Source organism: Condylura cristata, unplaced genomic scaffold, assembly GCF_000260355.1.
Source record: "Condylura cristata isolate star-nosed mole 26May11 unplaced genomic scaffold, ConCri1.0 scaffold00007, whole genome shotgun sequence".
Taxonomy (NCBI): domain Eukaryota; kingdom Metazoa; phylum Chordata; class Mammalia; order Eulipotyphla; family Talpidae; genus Condylura; species Condylura cristata.
This window is the reverse complement of record NW_004567108.1, coordinates 36764984-36782151: the sequence shown is the minus strand read 5'-3', so window position 1 is coordinate 36782151 and position 17168 is coordinate 36764984. Positions and strand designations below refer to the sequence as shown.

Below are 17168 nucleotides of genomic sequence, written 5' to 3'. Positions count from 1 at the left end.
ACACGGTCATCAATAAATGGTGCTGGGAAAAGTGGAGAATCACATATATACAAGAAATGAAACTGAATCATGACCTTATATCAGAGGCACAAACTCAAAATCGATTGAAAGGTTAAACTTTAGATCTGAATCCATCAAATTCCCAGAAGAAAAAAATTGAGAGTAGGCTTCATGACACTGATCTTAGAAATGATAGTTTAGATTTGACAGCAAATGCAAAGACAACAAAAAGAAAAAATAAACAGATATGACTATGCCACATTTAAAAATTTCTGTACACCAAATGAAATTAACAAGGAAGGGACAAGACAACCTACCAAATGGGAGAAAATAACATCTAATAAGGGGTTGGGATCCAAAACAAAGACTTCATAAAATGCAATAGAAATAGTCAATCTGACTAAAGACTTCATAAAATGCAATAAGCAATCTGACTAAAAACTGAGCAGAGAATCTGAACAGACAGTTTTCTAAAGAAGATATAGAAACAGTCAACAGGTAAGTGAAAGGTGCTTAACGTCATGTAGTCATCACAGAAATGAAAAATTAAAATAAAATGCTGAACAAGAACAACAAACAGAAGAGATGCAGAGAAATTTCACCTTACAAGAACAAAGGCTGAGTGGAGGGAGAGGCAGCAGGCAGGACAGAAACTGCAGTTCATGTCTGCACCTGTGGAAGGCAAAGCTGAGTGTTGAGGATGCAGACAAAACTAGATAGGGACATGAGTGCTGTGAGGAGTGAGGCAGGCAGGGGCTTCCACAGTGGAGAATAAAGTTCAGAAAGGCATGGCTCTCCCCATCCAGATCCCCCAAGAGCCACTGTATACAGGTAGATACCAGTCCAAGTGAATATAATGAGACCACCCTGGAGTTCACCAGGGCTGCACAAAGGGCCTATCATGCAAACTATGGAGACACCAGTCTGAACAAGCCAAGCCAGTACAGCACTCTTTTATGTTTATTTGGTTTTTTGTTGTTGTTTGTTTGTTTTTTAACATCATTCTTCATTTTGTGCATTTTTTCATCTCAGTTGTAGTCCCCATGGGCTTCCCACCACCAATCCACCTGTGCAGCACAGCATTCTTGAGAGCAACAGCTCCTTTGTTGATCCCACTCACTGAAGCGCCAGCTACCGATTTGTTCTCCCTGTTATATAGTGCCATCTACTGGAAAAGAGGAAGTTTAACACCCTTAGTTTTCAGAAAGTAATTCAGGGACAAAAAGACCCCAACTGGCAGTGTGAGCTCCCAGGGGAATTCTACACCACAGAGTGAGAACAAATACCTACATTCCAAACAAAAGGACATGGACAACAATTTCTTCCTGTCAAACACAGAATTCAAAATTGCCACAATGAAGAAATGGAAGAAAGCTCAGAAAACAAATGAATGTCCTGAGAAAGTGAACAAACAGATTTAAAGACTCAAATTGGAAAATAACAAAGCTGCAGGATCTATCTATAGAGGGAAATGAATTCTAGAGGAAGCTATGGAAGTAGAACAGATCAAATGGAAGACTAAATCGGTGAACTTGAGGGGTGCTGCACAACAAATTTAGGTAAAAGAGAGAGATGAATAGAGCGCTTCAAGAATTATCAGACTCCTTGAGGAAAGGTGAAAAAGGAATAATAGATTTCCCAAAAGGCAAAGATAGAGAACAGAGATCTTATTTTAAAAGATAATAAAGGAAGACTTCCCAAATCTTGAGGAGGAACTAAATATGCAATGCACAAAACTAAAAAGAATACCAGGATACTGTAATAAAATGAGACCTACTCCAAGACACATGGTGGTTAAAATTCCAAGAATTCAAACAGGAAAGAATATTACAGAAGATTAGAGGGAAGAAGTAAACCTGATGGGGCTTATTGAAGAAATGCTTCTGCTCTGAAGAAACAATATGATAGGCAAGGAAAGAATAGAATGACATCATCAAAACACTTAAAGATAAAACCTGCCTGTCAAGCTCACTCTACCCTGCAAGGTTATACTTCAAATACAAGAGAAACATAAAGGACTTCTGAGACAAACAGAAGCTGAAGGAATTTGCAAACACTATTATCATCCCTCCAAGAAACCTTGAAAGGAGCTCTATATCTAAATTAAAAAGAACATCTACAAACAACTAACAAAGGACATAAAAATCAAGGACAAAATGGCAATATTAGACCTTCATATATCAGTGATCATTCTAAATATAAATGGGCTAAAGTCACCAATTAAAGAACAGAGTATCAGTTTGGATTAAGAAAAAAATACAATTAAATACAGAGTCCAACTCTGTGCTATATACAGGAAACATAACTGAACTCAAATGACAAACACAGACTCAGAGTAAAGGTTTGGAAAACAACAATGAACAGGGAAGAAAAAGGAAACCCAAATAGACAAATTAAAAGCAAGGAAATTGAAAGATTAGTTAAAAATCTCCGGAGACAACAAAGTTCGGGACCAGGCAACTACACAAGTAAGTTTTACCAAACTTTCAGAAATGAGCTAATCCCTATCCTCCTCAAACACTTTCCAAAAATTGAGAAAAAGGGAATACTTCCAAATATATTTTATGAGACCAACATTACTCTAATACCAAAACCAGGGGGAAAAAAACAAAAACTAAAGACCAATATTTCCTAATGATCATAGATGCAAAAAAAATCTCAACAAAATCTTAGTTAACAGGATTCAACAATGCATTAAAAATACTATATACCAGGGCCCTCCCTGGTGATGCAACAGGTTAAAGCACAGCACTATGAAGCTATCTGCAGCTGCTTTAGCACAAGTTCAATCCCCAGCCAAGGAGGTGACCCACATGGCACAGCAGACTTCTGTCTCATCCACTGCTCCCCTCAGCAATGTACTTCACCAATCTGCCTGTTCTGCTCCCCACTCTGTCTCTGGTGAAGCCTCTCACCGCCCCTGTACCTCTAGCCTGTACCCCAGTTCTGTATGCATAAATAAATAAATCTTTTTAAAAAATGCTATATACCATGCCCAAATGGGACTTATATCAGGTATATAAGTGTGGTTCAACACATCTGAAAATCAATCCATATAATTTACCGCATCAATAAAATGCAATATAAACATCATATGATCATATCAGTAGATGCCACGAAAGCATCTGGTAAGATTCAATATCCATTTCTAATGAAAACACTTGAAAAACTGGGGATTAAAGGAACATACCTCAATGTAGTAAAGGCCAGATATAACAAATACACAGTTAACATCATTCTCAGTGGTGAAAAACTAAAAATTTTGTCCATAAAATCTGGCATCAGGCAAAGATATCCACTTCCACCAATACTTTCAATACAGTATTTGGGAGACCTATTCTAGCTAGGGCAATTAGGCAAGAGAAAGATATAAAGAAATCCAAGTTGTGAAAGAAATAAATCTATCATTATTGCAGGTGACATGACAATATACACAGAGAATCTCAAACACTCCACTAAAAAAACTAATTGAAACAGTAGGTCAGTTAGCAAAGTGGCAGGCTGCAAAATCAACAAGTAGAACTCAAATGCTTTCCTATTTGCAAACAATGAGCTAGAGGAAGAAATTAAGAAAAGGACTCCATTTACAATAACACCAAAAAGAATTAAATACCTAGGCATGAACTTAACAAAGGGCCAAGACAAAGAAACCTATAAGACACTATTAAAAGAAAAGTTAGTCGCATTTTATGGGGGTGGAGAGGGAAATAGGATAAAAAATGTTGGGGGGGGGAAGTGCACTGGACTATGGTGATGGCACATGGGTGATATGGTGATGGGAAGTCCATGGGGATTACAACTGAGATGGAAAAAGGCACAAAATGATGTAAAAATAAACTATTATATTATTTTTTTAAAAGATTTATTTACTTATTCATATAGAGCTGGGGTACAGGCCAGAGATGCGGAGAGTGAGAGGATTCACCAGAGACAGAGAGGGGAGCAGAACAGACAGATTGACAAGTACACTGCTGAGGGGAGCAGCGGGCAGGTCAGGAGAGGTCTGCCTCGCCAAGTGGATCTCCTCCCGCGGTGGGGGGCGGGCAGGGGATGGAACTCATGCAGAAGTGGCTTAAGCTTCTTAGTGCTGTGCTTTAACCCACTGCGCCACCAAGAAGGGCCAAACTATTATATTATTAAAAGAAATAGAAGTCACAAAGAAATAAATGATATTCCCTGTTCACGGACTGGAAAAATAAACATTATAATATATAGATTAATGTAATCCCAACCTAAGTTTCAATAGCATTCTTCAGAGAAACAAAACAGTACTGAAAATTATATGGAACCACAAAACACCCCAAATAGCCAAAGCAATTCGACAAAATCAAGGAAGTATGGCAGAATCACACTGCTAGATTTCAAATTATACAACAAGGCCATGTAATCAAAACAGTATGGCACTAGACTAAAAATAGATACAGAGATCAATAAAATAGAATTTGTTGTTGTCTACAACAAAAGAGCCAAGAATATACACTGGAGCCATGAAAGAATCTTCAATAACTGGTATTGGAAATGCAGATCAAAAACACAATAAGATACCATCTCCCACCTATAAGAATGTCCCATTTCAAAAAAAGACAAAAAATTAGTCCAGGAAAGGATGTGGAGAAAAAGAAACCCTTATACACTTTTGGTCAGAAAGTAGACTGGATCAGCCTCTATGAAAAACAATATGGAGGCTTCCAAAAATATTAAAAGTGAATCTGTCATATGACCTGGGTATTTATTAAACAAATGCAAAAACACTAATTTGAAGGGAAGCCTGCACTCCTATGTTCACTTCAACACTTTTTACAATAGCCAACCTATGAAAACAATCTAAGTCAAATACAGATGAGTGGATCAAGAAGATGGGGTATTTACATACAGTGCTACTCAGATATCAAAAAAGAAACACTTTCCATTTGCAAGGATATAAACAGAGCTGGAGGGAATTATGCTAAGTAATATAATGTAGAAAGAGAAAACCAAATAATGTGTTACTTATATGTGGCATATAGAGAAACACAACAGGGCCAGATAAAGCCAAGATAACAATAAACCCTAGAAAGTTGACTATAGAATTGAGACTAGAAGGTGAGGGAGGGATATGGATTAAGAATGAGAACAGTGCATAGGAAGCATAACTGACCAATGGAATTAACTGTGGTGGTTTGGTTTGGTGTTGGGTATGCTGAGGAAAGTCCTTATACTTTCAAAACACAAATAATGTATACCAATGTTACTTCAATAAAAATAAATACAGAGGACCCTCCCTGGTGGCGCAGCAGATTGATGCATAGCACTGAGAAGCTAAAGCCACTTCAGCACGAGTTCAATCCCCGGAAGTTACCCACATGGAGCGGCAGACCTTTCCTGACCCGTCCGCTGCTCCCCTCAGCAGTGTACTTCATACAGCAGTCAGCCTGTTCTGCTCCCCACCTGTCTCTGGTGAATCCTCTCACTGCCCCTGAACCTCTAGCCTATAGCCCAGTTCTGTATGCATTAATAAAAAATCTTTAAAATAAATACATAGGCCCTCCCTGGTGGCACAGCGGGTTAAAGCACTGCACTGAGAAGCTAAGGCCACTTCCGCATGAGTTCAAATCCCGCCTGCCCCGGAGGAGACCACATGGCGTGGCAGACCTCTCCTGACCTGCCCACTGCTCCCCTCAGCAGTGTTCTTCGTCCATCTGCCTGTTCTGCTCCCCATTCTGTCTCTGGTGAAGCCTCTCACCGCCCCTAAGCCTCTGGCCTGTACCCCAGTTCTGTATGTACAAATAAATAAATCTTTAAAAAATAAATAAATAAATAAATAATAAAAAAATAGCATAGGATAAAATACAACAAATATCCCATTACTTTATCTTTAAAAACGTAAGTTTTCTGAGACCTTAACAGAAAACAAAACATTAAAATAACATTTTAAAATAAAATTCTTTGTTTAGGGGTAACAGCACACTGACTTTAATATCCCAAGTATAAAATTATCTATGCGATCTGTAGCATACTTGGGGAGAAAGATATTATTTGGTAGCATACCTGAAATTCTCAGCAGAAGAGTTATTGGTTTCATCCTTATAGTTGAGAATTTTTGGTAAAATCTCTTCTGATACTGTATACATGCAATCTGCATTTCTGCTTGTTTTCAGTCTAGATGATCTTCGTAACACACCAGTGTCCTTGTCAGAGCTATTTTCTACTGGAGTTGAATTTCTCTTATTATACAGTGGATCACAAGTGGTGACACTCTGATGAATCACAGTTTGTAATCCAAATGTATCTGGATCTTCTACAGTCTATAAAATATAAATATATACACAAATAATTACAACACTGCAACAAAAAAACTAGAGGGAATATTTTATCTTGTGCTTTTATTACACTAAAATGCTTCATACAATGAAAGTGCAACAATCCATAGGTGGAGCCTTCCTTGGTGGGAAAACAGATTAAAGCACAGCACTATGATGCTGGACACAGTCATTTCATGAGTTGGATCTCCAGCCAGGGAGGTGACCACATGGCGCCAGCAGATCTCTCCTGACCAGCCCTCTGCTCCTCTCAGCAGTGTATTTCATCAATTTGCCTGTTCTGCTCCCCACTCTGTCTCTGGTGAATCCTCTTACTGTCCCTGCATCTCTGGCCCATACCCCAGTTCTATATGCACAAATAAATAAGCCCTTAAAAAAATCCATAAATGTATGAACATAACACTTTATAATAATTAACACAACAAATGACAATACAGAGTGAAAAGCCTCAGATATGTTCTAATCAGTATTCATCCTTAAAATTTGAAGGAAAACCTAAGGTCACTCTAGGTACTTTAGTTTCACAGGAAATGGGTATAAGATGAGAATTATGTAAAAACATTAGAAATGTCATAATAGGCCAGATTAATGGTACATTCAGTCCATCACTTTGTTCTTTGACAGCAGCAGTGACACTTTGTTGCACAAGATACACATATCCTCCATTACAGTGACTCAGCAGTGTTATGAGTAGCATTAACTTCCCCATAATTCATTAGATTTAACTTTAAGGATATATGTTTTTTTTAAATAGCATGTAGACCTTTCTTGTGCTATTTATATCTCCAGTTTACAAAGTTTCTTAAAATAACAAGTTCCACTTTTTTATGATGGCTGAGTTAAAGAGGATTTAAGTTAATTGGTTCTAAACAGATCTTCTTTCAACTTAGAAAAGGGTTTTTTCTCTTAGAAAATTTGCCAAGTTTGTGCTTAATCAATACCAATCATAATTTTTTACTTTATTCATATTATCTCCTTTTAGATTAGAACTCTAGCGTGTTTAATTGAATCTTCATGCTCTACCCTCCATAATTAATTTCTTTTTCTTAATATTTTTTAGTCTTCTCTATTTGCTTTGAGACTTTTTTTTTTTAAAGATTTTTTTATTTATTTGTGCATACAGAACTGAGGTACTGGCCAGAGGCTCAGAGGCGGTGAGAGGCTTCACCAGGGACAGAGTGGGGTACAGAACAGGCAGATCCACGAAGTACACTGCTGAGGGGAGCAGCGGGCAGGTCAGAAGAGGTCTGCCACGCCATGTGGTCACCTCCGGGGCAGGCAGGAATCGAACTCATGCGGAAGTGGCTTAAGCTTCTTAGTGCAATGCCTTAACCCACTGCGCCACCAGGGAGAGCCCCTGCTTTGAGACTTTTTTAACCATAATTATATGCATTATTCCAGGTGAGTACGTTGCAACTTGAGTTCAGTATATTATTTAAATCTTCCCAGAAATGTTCACAAAAAAAATTTTTTTAAAGATTATATATTCGTACAGAACTGGGGTACAGGCCAGAGATGCGGAGGGTGAAAGGATTCACCAGAGACAGAGTGGGGTGCAGAACAGGCAGATCGACGAAGCACACTGCTGAGGGGAGCAGCGGGCGGGTCAGGAGAGGTCTGCCACGCCATGTGGTCACCTCCGGGGCAGGCGGGAATCGAACTCATGCGGAAGTGGCCCCAGCCTCTTAGTGCTGTGCTTTAACCCGCTGCGCCACCAGGGAGGGCCGACACAAAATTTTTATAATTGCAAAAAGAATACAAATGACCATCATTAATAAACTGGTTAAATAAGCTATATAATGTGCATATATTAATTCATGCATATATATTTACCTATAGATATATACATATAGTATAGTTACACAGTAGAGTATCATTCAAGAAATAAAAAGATTTTAGTGCTATATTTGCTGATGCAGAAAATAAGACATTAAGTTAAAAAGAAACAAGTTATAAGGCATTATGTACAATACAACCCAATTTATATAGTTTTTAATTAAAATGTACACCAAAAATTAATCAAATAAAATATACATCAAACTGTTAAGTGATTATCTCTAAGGGACTTTTTTTTTTAATATTTTCTAAATGACATGTTGTTTAAGAATGTATTATCATTGTGATCAGGAACAAAAGATATTCAAAAGATATTATTTTTAAAAGGAAAAAAACCATCAATATGAAAAAGGGACTTAGCATGTGCCAGGCCACTGCAGAGTCTCCACGCCTGTGCTTCAGGAGTTCTAAACCCCAGACCTGGGCCACCTCACAGTATCCTCAGGCACAGAAGGCAAAGATCTGCTTATGTGAGGCAAAGTATTTTCCCTCTCCTGGCAGTCCCACTCTATAGATTCAATGTTCAGTGAAAAATTAATGTGGGATTTCAGGTCTAATTATGCACTCTGAACAGGAAATATTCTGATATAGTTCTTTCCTTCCTCTATGTAAGCAATCTCAATCTTCCAGTTCTTCTGGACAGAAATTTCCCTGTTTTAATTTTTTAAGCCCTTGAAACTCTACCCTAGAAATCTCTTAAAAGATCACTGTGTACTTCAAAGTAAAGTTGTATTTTCTAAATACAACTATTTAATTGATAATGGGTAGATGGCTTGAGTTTAAAATAAATTACATAGGCCATGAAAAGTTAAAGATAACTATAAAAGGCAAAACCATGCACACATACTTGCTGCCCTGAAAGATGTTTATCCTGAAGCTCAGCTAACGGCATCTTTTCAAATAGTAGAGTAGAACAAAGAGTCAAAACTCACCTCTGCTTTTTGTATACAGCCTTCATCAGTTTGAAACGTATTGGGCTCCAGCTCTACATATTCATCCCCAGTATTGAGAATGTTGCCTCCCTCTTTTCTGTGACAGATGGGTTCTACCTTGGCTTCTGACAACATGTTTAGAGCTGCTAACAGCTCATATGGCAATGCATCATCATTTGTGTTTTCTAGCAAATCTCCATGACATGTCAAGGGTATTGATATGGAACTTGAAGATCTGCTCAGTGTGTTCATCAACTCTTTAGGCTCAAAGTCACTCATGATATCAAATAGTCTTTCCTCCTGGGTAACTACTGGTGATGGCAATAACCTTTCTATGGCAGACACAAAAGTTTCAAGTGAGCTTTCTTCATCCCTGGTTTCTTCAGAAGTTTTAGCCAATATGACTTCATTTCTAGGCTCAGCAAATGTATTTGGTGCTCCTAAGATCTTCTCTGGCTCCTTTAGCAATTTTTGCTTTACAGTAGTCTTATCAGATACTGTGACAACTGTACCGGAAAGAAGACTAATTTCAGGCGACTCTTTGTCTTCACTTAGTTCCTGTGTATTCCAAATAGAAATTCCATCATTACAGTATATACCAAGAAGTGTTTAAAATGAAAGCTTTACAGTTTTTTAGTTTTCATAAGAACTATACTTTCAAACTATAGTTTATCAAGTTGGTTAGTTATCACCAAAAATTTTCATCAACTTTTCTCCCCTTCCAGTAATAAAAATACCCTTTACTACTTTCCTATACCAAACCACTTAAGCCTCTGAAAAAGTGGCTAACCATTTAATAGTTGACTAATGGCAAAATTAACTGGACCATAATTACTGATGGCAAATTATCTATCCAGCTAAATTTAAAATATCTGTGCTAAAACAAAAGACAAAAATGGCAATAATAGTTCAACAGATGATCTGAAAACTTCACTGGACTTAATGGTTGTAAAATTCTCCGTTAACAAACATTTCTGTTGAGTTATATAAAAAATAATAACCAGAAATAAAATTAGTGTAGTCTCACATTCTTTTTATTCTCTACCTGTGTATGAATATGTAAATGTGCAATGAAAAGGTCAGGATAGAAGGTTGGTAGTGAGGGAGAGTGGAGAGGAGAAATAAGGACACAGTTCTAGGTAAATAATATGAGCCCTGTCTATAAAACACTGGTTTGGGGATGTGGTTGTTTTGTATTTCTAAATATAATCATTTTTCAAAATAACACATCACACTGAGACAGCCTAGATGAACAAAATTGCAAGCTAGTACGGTAGTAGCCAAATGTCCTGCTTGAACAGGTATACTAGATCTCAAGTTGTCAGGTATTTTCTGACATGATCGAGCAATTGGCCCACCAGACTGACCAGAGGTGTCAAGCCCAGACCAAAGGGGATATATCATGACTGATAATTGTTTTACAACTTCCTGACAGAGGGGAGGCTGGAGGGCTCCCCATGCGCAGATAGTAATCACGACAAGTTGTGACCAGCATCACAGCATGATAACGTGCATACTCCTGCGTGGAGACTTTAGATATTAATGACATATGCAATGTATGAAGGAGCATACATTGCACATGCCCCAATGTGGCCCAGCTCGGAACATGCTATGGTACTGTTTTTCTTTGCCCCAACTTGGTAGATCCACACTGTAAGAACTCCTTTCTAGCTTCCTTTGAGGAGTCAAGCATAAAATTTCCTCTTTTAGCATAAACTCCTTTGTGGACAAATCATGATTAACCTTTCCTGGTTATCTGATGTTCTTTGATGAATTCTTTCTCAGAGGGGATCCCCAAAACCACATTTGTTGAGTCTGTAACAACTTTAATAATACTATACCTATTCTGGCAATGTTTCCAATGCTCAAAAAAACCATCAAACTTCCTTTTTTGATACTGCTTTAAAATCCATTTATATATTACTCCCCCCCACCAAAAAAAAAAAAAACCGTCTCAATGAACTGGTTTAAAGACAATGAACTGTTTTACATGAAAAACTGTTAATTTTTTTTACCTTAAATAACACAATGAGTTTTAATGACTTTGATTGCAACACTGTAGTTTGTAAGCCCTCTTAATATTCTGATTTGATTTGAATAAGAAGTGCAAATTTTCCTCTTCCTTTCCTCCTTTTCTACCTGCCACCATTGATCTTCTCTGTATATAACATACAGAACTTAAAAATATACTTATTTATTAGTAATACAAATGTAATTTCCTTATTAAGATAAAAGGGATTTAGATGGAATTAAAGAACAAGAGCCTACCCATTCTTTAAGTTACAATCACAGATATTCCTATTCAAAGTCCTATATTTGCAAAATTCAAGACTCCAAATATTACTAAATTATATACATGTACAGTCTTATGGAGCTTCATTTCCATCAGAGGATCAAAGGAATAAATACATAAGACATAAAAGTATAAAGTCAAGAATACTGAAGTCAAATGAGTAACAAACCATCAAACCCACCGTGTTATAAGATTTTTAGGGGAACAATGGGAGGTAAAGGGAGATTTTCATTGTAGCTTGGTTCCATGATTGCTTTAAAAATGCCTGGCTAAACAAAATTAAACAGATTTCTTAACCACAATACTTTTCTTAGCATGAGCATTATAAATTTCTTAGGAGACTTAGGATAGATACAGTGTTCTCTAAACTGTTCAAAAAATCCTTTTTCTCAGAATACCTGTTAATGTGATAGGATGCAAGTACTTGGGCAAACAATCATATAGTCAGTAAATAGCGAATGCTAGACAGGGAGCAATTACTTTGGTTATGATGACTGTTTGAGGTATAGCCACAGAGAAGAGACAAAGCCAGAAATTAAAGATTTGTGGAGTAAAGAAAGGAGGAACACATATATACTAAGCACCAGTTAGGTATCAGACATCATGAACTATTATTGCTCTCAGTCATCACAATAGCCCTATGCAATAGAGATATTACACTATGTTTTTTTGTACATGTAAATGACACACTCATCCTTAGGACACACACCTATCTGGTCCCAAATTTTATGCTATTTCTCTTGCCTTCTGGATCCTGATTTGAACAAAGACATGGAAGTGGGAATGTGTAAATACAGTGGGGATGAAGTAATTACAGGCATGATAGGTTTGGCCTGGGAAGTATATGACTGCTTTAGTTCATTATAGGCAGTCCTTATTTAGTACTCTGAATCTCCATAGCACCTATAATCATTTTAAGAAAGTAAGCCAAAGCAAGCACTGAATGCATGGTTACTGAATAGCAACTGGAATATGGGATAGCAGGGGAAAAATTAGGGAACTAGGGTAATAGCTCAACAGAAATTTTTTTTGCTGTATCATCTCAGCAACTAGTTTGATGGTCAGTTATACACTCCTCATCTAGATAAAGAACATGACAAAACACAGATCCAGAAAATACTAGTTCACTAGAAATAAAGAAGAGGGCCTCCCTGGTGGCACAGAGGTTGAAGTCTCAACATTATCAAGCTATCACCAGCCATTACAGCATGGGCTTGATTCCCAGCCAGGGAGCGAACCCTTATGGCACAGCAGACTGCTCCTCTCGCTAGCCTCTCTCCTTAGCAGTGTATATCAGTCAACCTGCCTCCCTACTCTGTCTCTAGTGAATCCTCTCATCCTCCCACACCTCTGGCCTACACCCCAGTTCTTGTATGTATAAATAAATGAAATAAATCTTTAAGAAGTAAAGAAGAATAAAGACTGGAAGGGGTGGTTAGAGAAGAAAAGATTTGTCTACTGAAATTGCTTGATGATATTCCTTCCTAGGAGAAGAGCTTAAAATAGGCTTGATACTGTGGGAGGTCTCCCCAAAAGAGTCAAAGAGACTTTTCTCATGCCCTGAGTATGCATTATTCAGTAAGAGTCACCTTGGTATTGGGAACTAAAGGTCACAGGGTATCTTGTGAGCATCCTTAAGTCTATTACCATAACATAAAGAATGCAGGTTATTTTAAGTTGAGAGCAGTATAGGCCTTAGAGGCTAAGCGAAATTTTGTTTTAGTGTCAATTATTTGCCATTTTCTTAACTGAAGAGCAATCATTGCTTTCCCTTTCTAGGACCTCTAAGAATTTAGTTTAAGGGAGAGCATCCAGGTACAGGTTTATCAGTAATGATGTCTACTCTTAGCGTAAACATGAAGAATGTAATGCCCTCCTTGTCATGCGAAGTTCCTCCTTTCTCTCTTCTGGACACCCAGGTCCTTAATCAAAGGATAAAGATTCCCATTTCAATGCTTTTTAAAGAATTTACAACGATGTAAATTCTTCACACATAATGTTATTAAATTGATTTTTCCTTTGCTAACCCACATGATGCTGCTTTGATTCTTCCCGTCCTAAAAGAACCCTAGAAAGCCCACAAAAGTGGGGGATTTTACCCTATATCTTAACTATACTTTAATCAATATAAACTTTCTTTTGACTTGAAACTCATGATCTGTATAGTTAGTAGTATGTTTTACAAACCAACCTTTTCTGTGTGTATCAAACCTTCAGAGTTTTCAGCCTCTGGCCCTAGAAGATAACAATATACATTTTCACTCTAGTTTTAAAAACACACTAAGTACATACCCTCTCACTCAATATTTCTTAATAATGTGACCTAAAATGATTCCTTCAGCATCTCATGTGACATATCAAGTATTTTATAAATAGTATGTCAATATGTTGATACAGAAGTATCTGTATTTTGGCAATAAAGTTAAGTTTTGTTTCTTAAAAAATATTTTTACATTGTGCAGGTAAAAGTATAGTTGCTGGGATTAATTTAACTAAAAAAAATGAAAACCACAAACTTCCATTTGGACTGATTTATTCTAACAATTTGTAACTACATGAGGAAAAACTCTTATCAACTTCTCAGTGTCATTATCTCCAATTTAGGCAACAGAATTTCAATGAACTAATAATATCTGGAGTTAGGCATGAACTCCTGGGTAGGGGCCAAAAGGAAGCAAGAGGTTGTCCTAAATGTGACTTCACCCTCACTATCCACTCTTCACCCTGCTGCCTGGCTGACAGACTTGACAACCATTTACAAGTGAAGTTGAAGGGAAGATCAGGAAAAAAGTTATTTCTTCTACTCCACTCCTCTTGCTTCCTCTCTTCACATTCAAGGTGTAGGCACTCTGATATACTCAGGTAGGAATTCAGGGCTTACTGGTATTTCAGGTATGTATGAATCATTCTTTTGGTTTCTTTTGATTAGGCAATATCTAGAACTCAGTATATTCAGGTAATTATATGATGAACCTCAGGTTGCATCCTGAAAAGCAAGATAGGCTTTGCATATGTGGGAGTAGAGAGGAAATAAGTATAAATGTTTGTTAGGCTTTATATTATAAAAACCTATCATTTTTCTTGCTTCAAATTTGTTATTTGATGATGAAAAGCACTTTTAAAGGATTAATGTCATGGCATTTCACTTCCTTAGAGAATCATGAGCCATCATAAGAATAAATAATTTCTTATCCTTACACTGGAATCATTTATGCCAAGCAATGATGTTATATTATACTATCTATGTCTTGTTATTTAACATTTTTATATATCTGACTTAAAATTTAATACCAATGCAAGAATCATTTTAAAACAATAGTTCCATCTCCAAATATCTTTGCAAGGAGTTTTTTCTTTTTAAATAAGTTCTTAGATACAACTGTCAAAAAGAACCCTCAAAACATGATGATGTCTTTAACCACTTCATCATTAAAATGATCAGTAGTTTTTGCCAACAGTTGTATTTTTAAAATTTAGTAAACTAATATAATAAAATATAGTAATTTCATTGTGTGTTAAAAATAAGCATTTTTCCTAGCTATAAAATTTAAAGCAGTTTTTACAAATGAAAAAAAAATTTTCATGAACTATAATTATTACTGGTCCCACCCTTTAATTTGTCCAGTGGAAGTATCATTAAGCTAGACCTTTATCCTTTTAGCACTGCCCTTAGACACCGTTGGAAGGATCCTTACTTTTCAACAATGGAAGGATGTCTCAGACATCTTTGTACACCAAGACAGACCAGCTATCCTTTAAAAATCCCTAGTTTATTTAGCATTTGTACATCCATAGCACCCATACACATTGCACAAAGTAGGCTCAATTAGTATTTGTTAAAATAATGAACAAATAAAAGTAAAGACCAATATGTAGGTACTAAAGAAGATACAAGAGTTGGTGGTAGGCATAAGTCATGGTACTAATGTTGTGGTACTAACAAAGAGTTTTTCACATTTAATCTTTTCAATTTGAAGCCATGTGTCCTATGTCCTATTCTTACAATACAAGGATTCACTGACCACTAACACAATTTATGAAATCCTGTCATACAACATACATAATATTCACCTTGGAGGGGTCACTCACTACACTCACGAGGGCACACTTCAAAGTAAAAGCTATGCCCAATACAGCTGCAACTAAGATAAATGGTCTATGAGTGCCAATCAATACAACCATGACATATGAAGGCTATGAACAGAGAAACACTTTTCAAATATTTGTTTTAAAATTACAAGTCAGAAAAGTAGGCAAATGAAGTAACAGTAGTGATAGCATCTAAGGGACTTCTATGGGCAACTTTCTTCAGTAGGACCCAAGATCAACAGCAACATTGATTTCATATGTAATAATGTTTGGTCATAATGTATAGTGGACCATACTAGTTGTAGATATTTTTAGGCCATGACACTTTATATTACTCAAGCCATGAGCAGATACCTTGAATGCTTTGATGGTTCAGTGAAAATTCTGGCTGGGAAAATGACACAGTGAGCTGTGGGCATTTCGTAGTCCTAAAAAATTAAATCAATTAATTAATAAAGATAAATGTTAAAATGGAAAGGAAAAAAAACACTTTCTCACTCAAATTAAATGAAAAATTTTTGTTCATTTAAAAGAATTTACAAACAGGATAATGATTTGTTAATTATAATTACTTTCAAAATTACTACAAATTTACTAACATTTATGTTTCAATTGATTGCAAATGGATAAACTTCAGTAGTGCAAATAAGGTAAACTACATTTAGATCAGAAAGTAACCTGACATGTATATATACATATTTATAACAGACTGCCAAATATGGGTGGTGGGGTCAGAGAGGGAAACCAGTCTTAAATAGTAGGTAGTTTGATTATCTATATCCTCAAATATACTGCAAGTTTGACATTATGGTTTTAAATGTAAATGAAAGTCACTAATGAGAAATTCTCAAACATTATTCATGATTCTTGTATTTCACAGCAGGCCAGGAAAAGGAAACAATACTGAAGGGAAAAGGTCAAAAGCAAAAAGGGTCATTCCTAATTTGGAATTTGGTTACCTGCCCTGAGATAATTTAAAGTTGAGTGAAAAAATGCAAGCAATCAGTTAACTAATTTTTTATCCTAATTTACTGCAAAAATGCAGTCAAGATATCTTCCTAAAAGAGAAAAATTTTGTTTCAACTGTCTTAAAAGCACTTTTTATGGACCAGGCATAGCTACTTTAATCCTAAGCAAGAATAACAAATTGAAAATTCTCTCCCAGCTAAAAATAGCAGTGACCAATACAAAGCTATCTTCAAAATGGAAATGAAACAGCTTATACAGAATAATTTCTATGAGGCTAGTGAAAAAGAGTGCCATTTTTTTTCCTAAAGTGTGATCTTTTGAGAAAAACAAAAGATTTAAAATACAATAAAATCAGTTTAACAACAGAATTTTTCCCCTTAACTACAAAATGAAATTTAAGACATGTCTGATAATATAGCAACTTTCATCTAACTTATTTTAAAAAGTTGTAAATATCTTTTTAGTATACAATGAAATTTTCTGAAGTCAATAGTTTTTAAAAAATACTTGTGATGTGAGAAAATTATTTTCAGCTATTACTTAAAAATTAAAGGTAGGGTGTAATCTGTAGAATGAGTCTGTTAATACAGAAAATATGAGCAAAATTAAAAAACATACAAAGTCTAAAATAAAATAGGCCAAGATGTTAACAATGGTTTTCTCTGGGCTATGAAATTATGGATGATACACTAGTCTTAAGTCTTTTCTTTTCTTTTTTTTTTTAAAGATTTATTTACTTAGTCGTACATA

At 36.1% G+C, this 17168-nt stretch overlaps 1 protein-coding gene across 1 annotated transcript in view; it reads right to left on the bottom strand.

The window, feature by feature from the left end:
- The window catches only part of ANKRD31 (ankyrin repeat domain 31), a 77797-nt gene that overhangs the window by 54188 nt on the left and 6441 nt on the right, over positions 1-17168 (bottom strand). Inside the window, 4 exon segments of the mRNA XM_004678444.1 lie at positions 6028-6284; positions 9068-9625; positions 13552-13595; positions 15804-15877. Coding sequence (XP_004678501.1) covers positions 6028-6284; positions 9068-9625; positions 13552-13595; positions 15804-15877 — 933 coding nt within the window.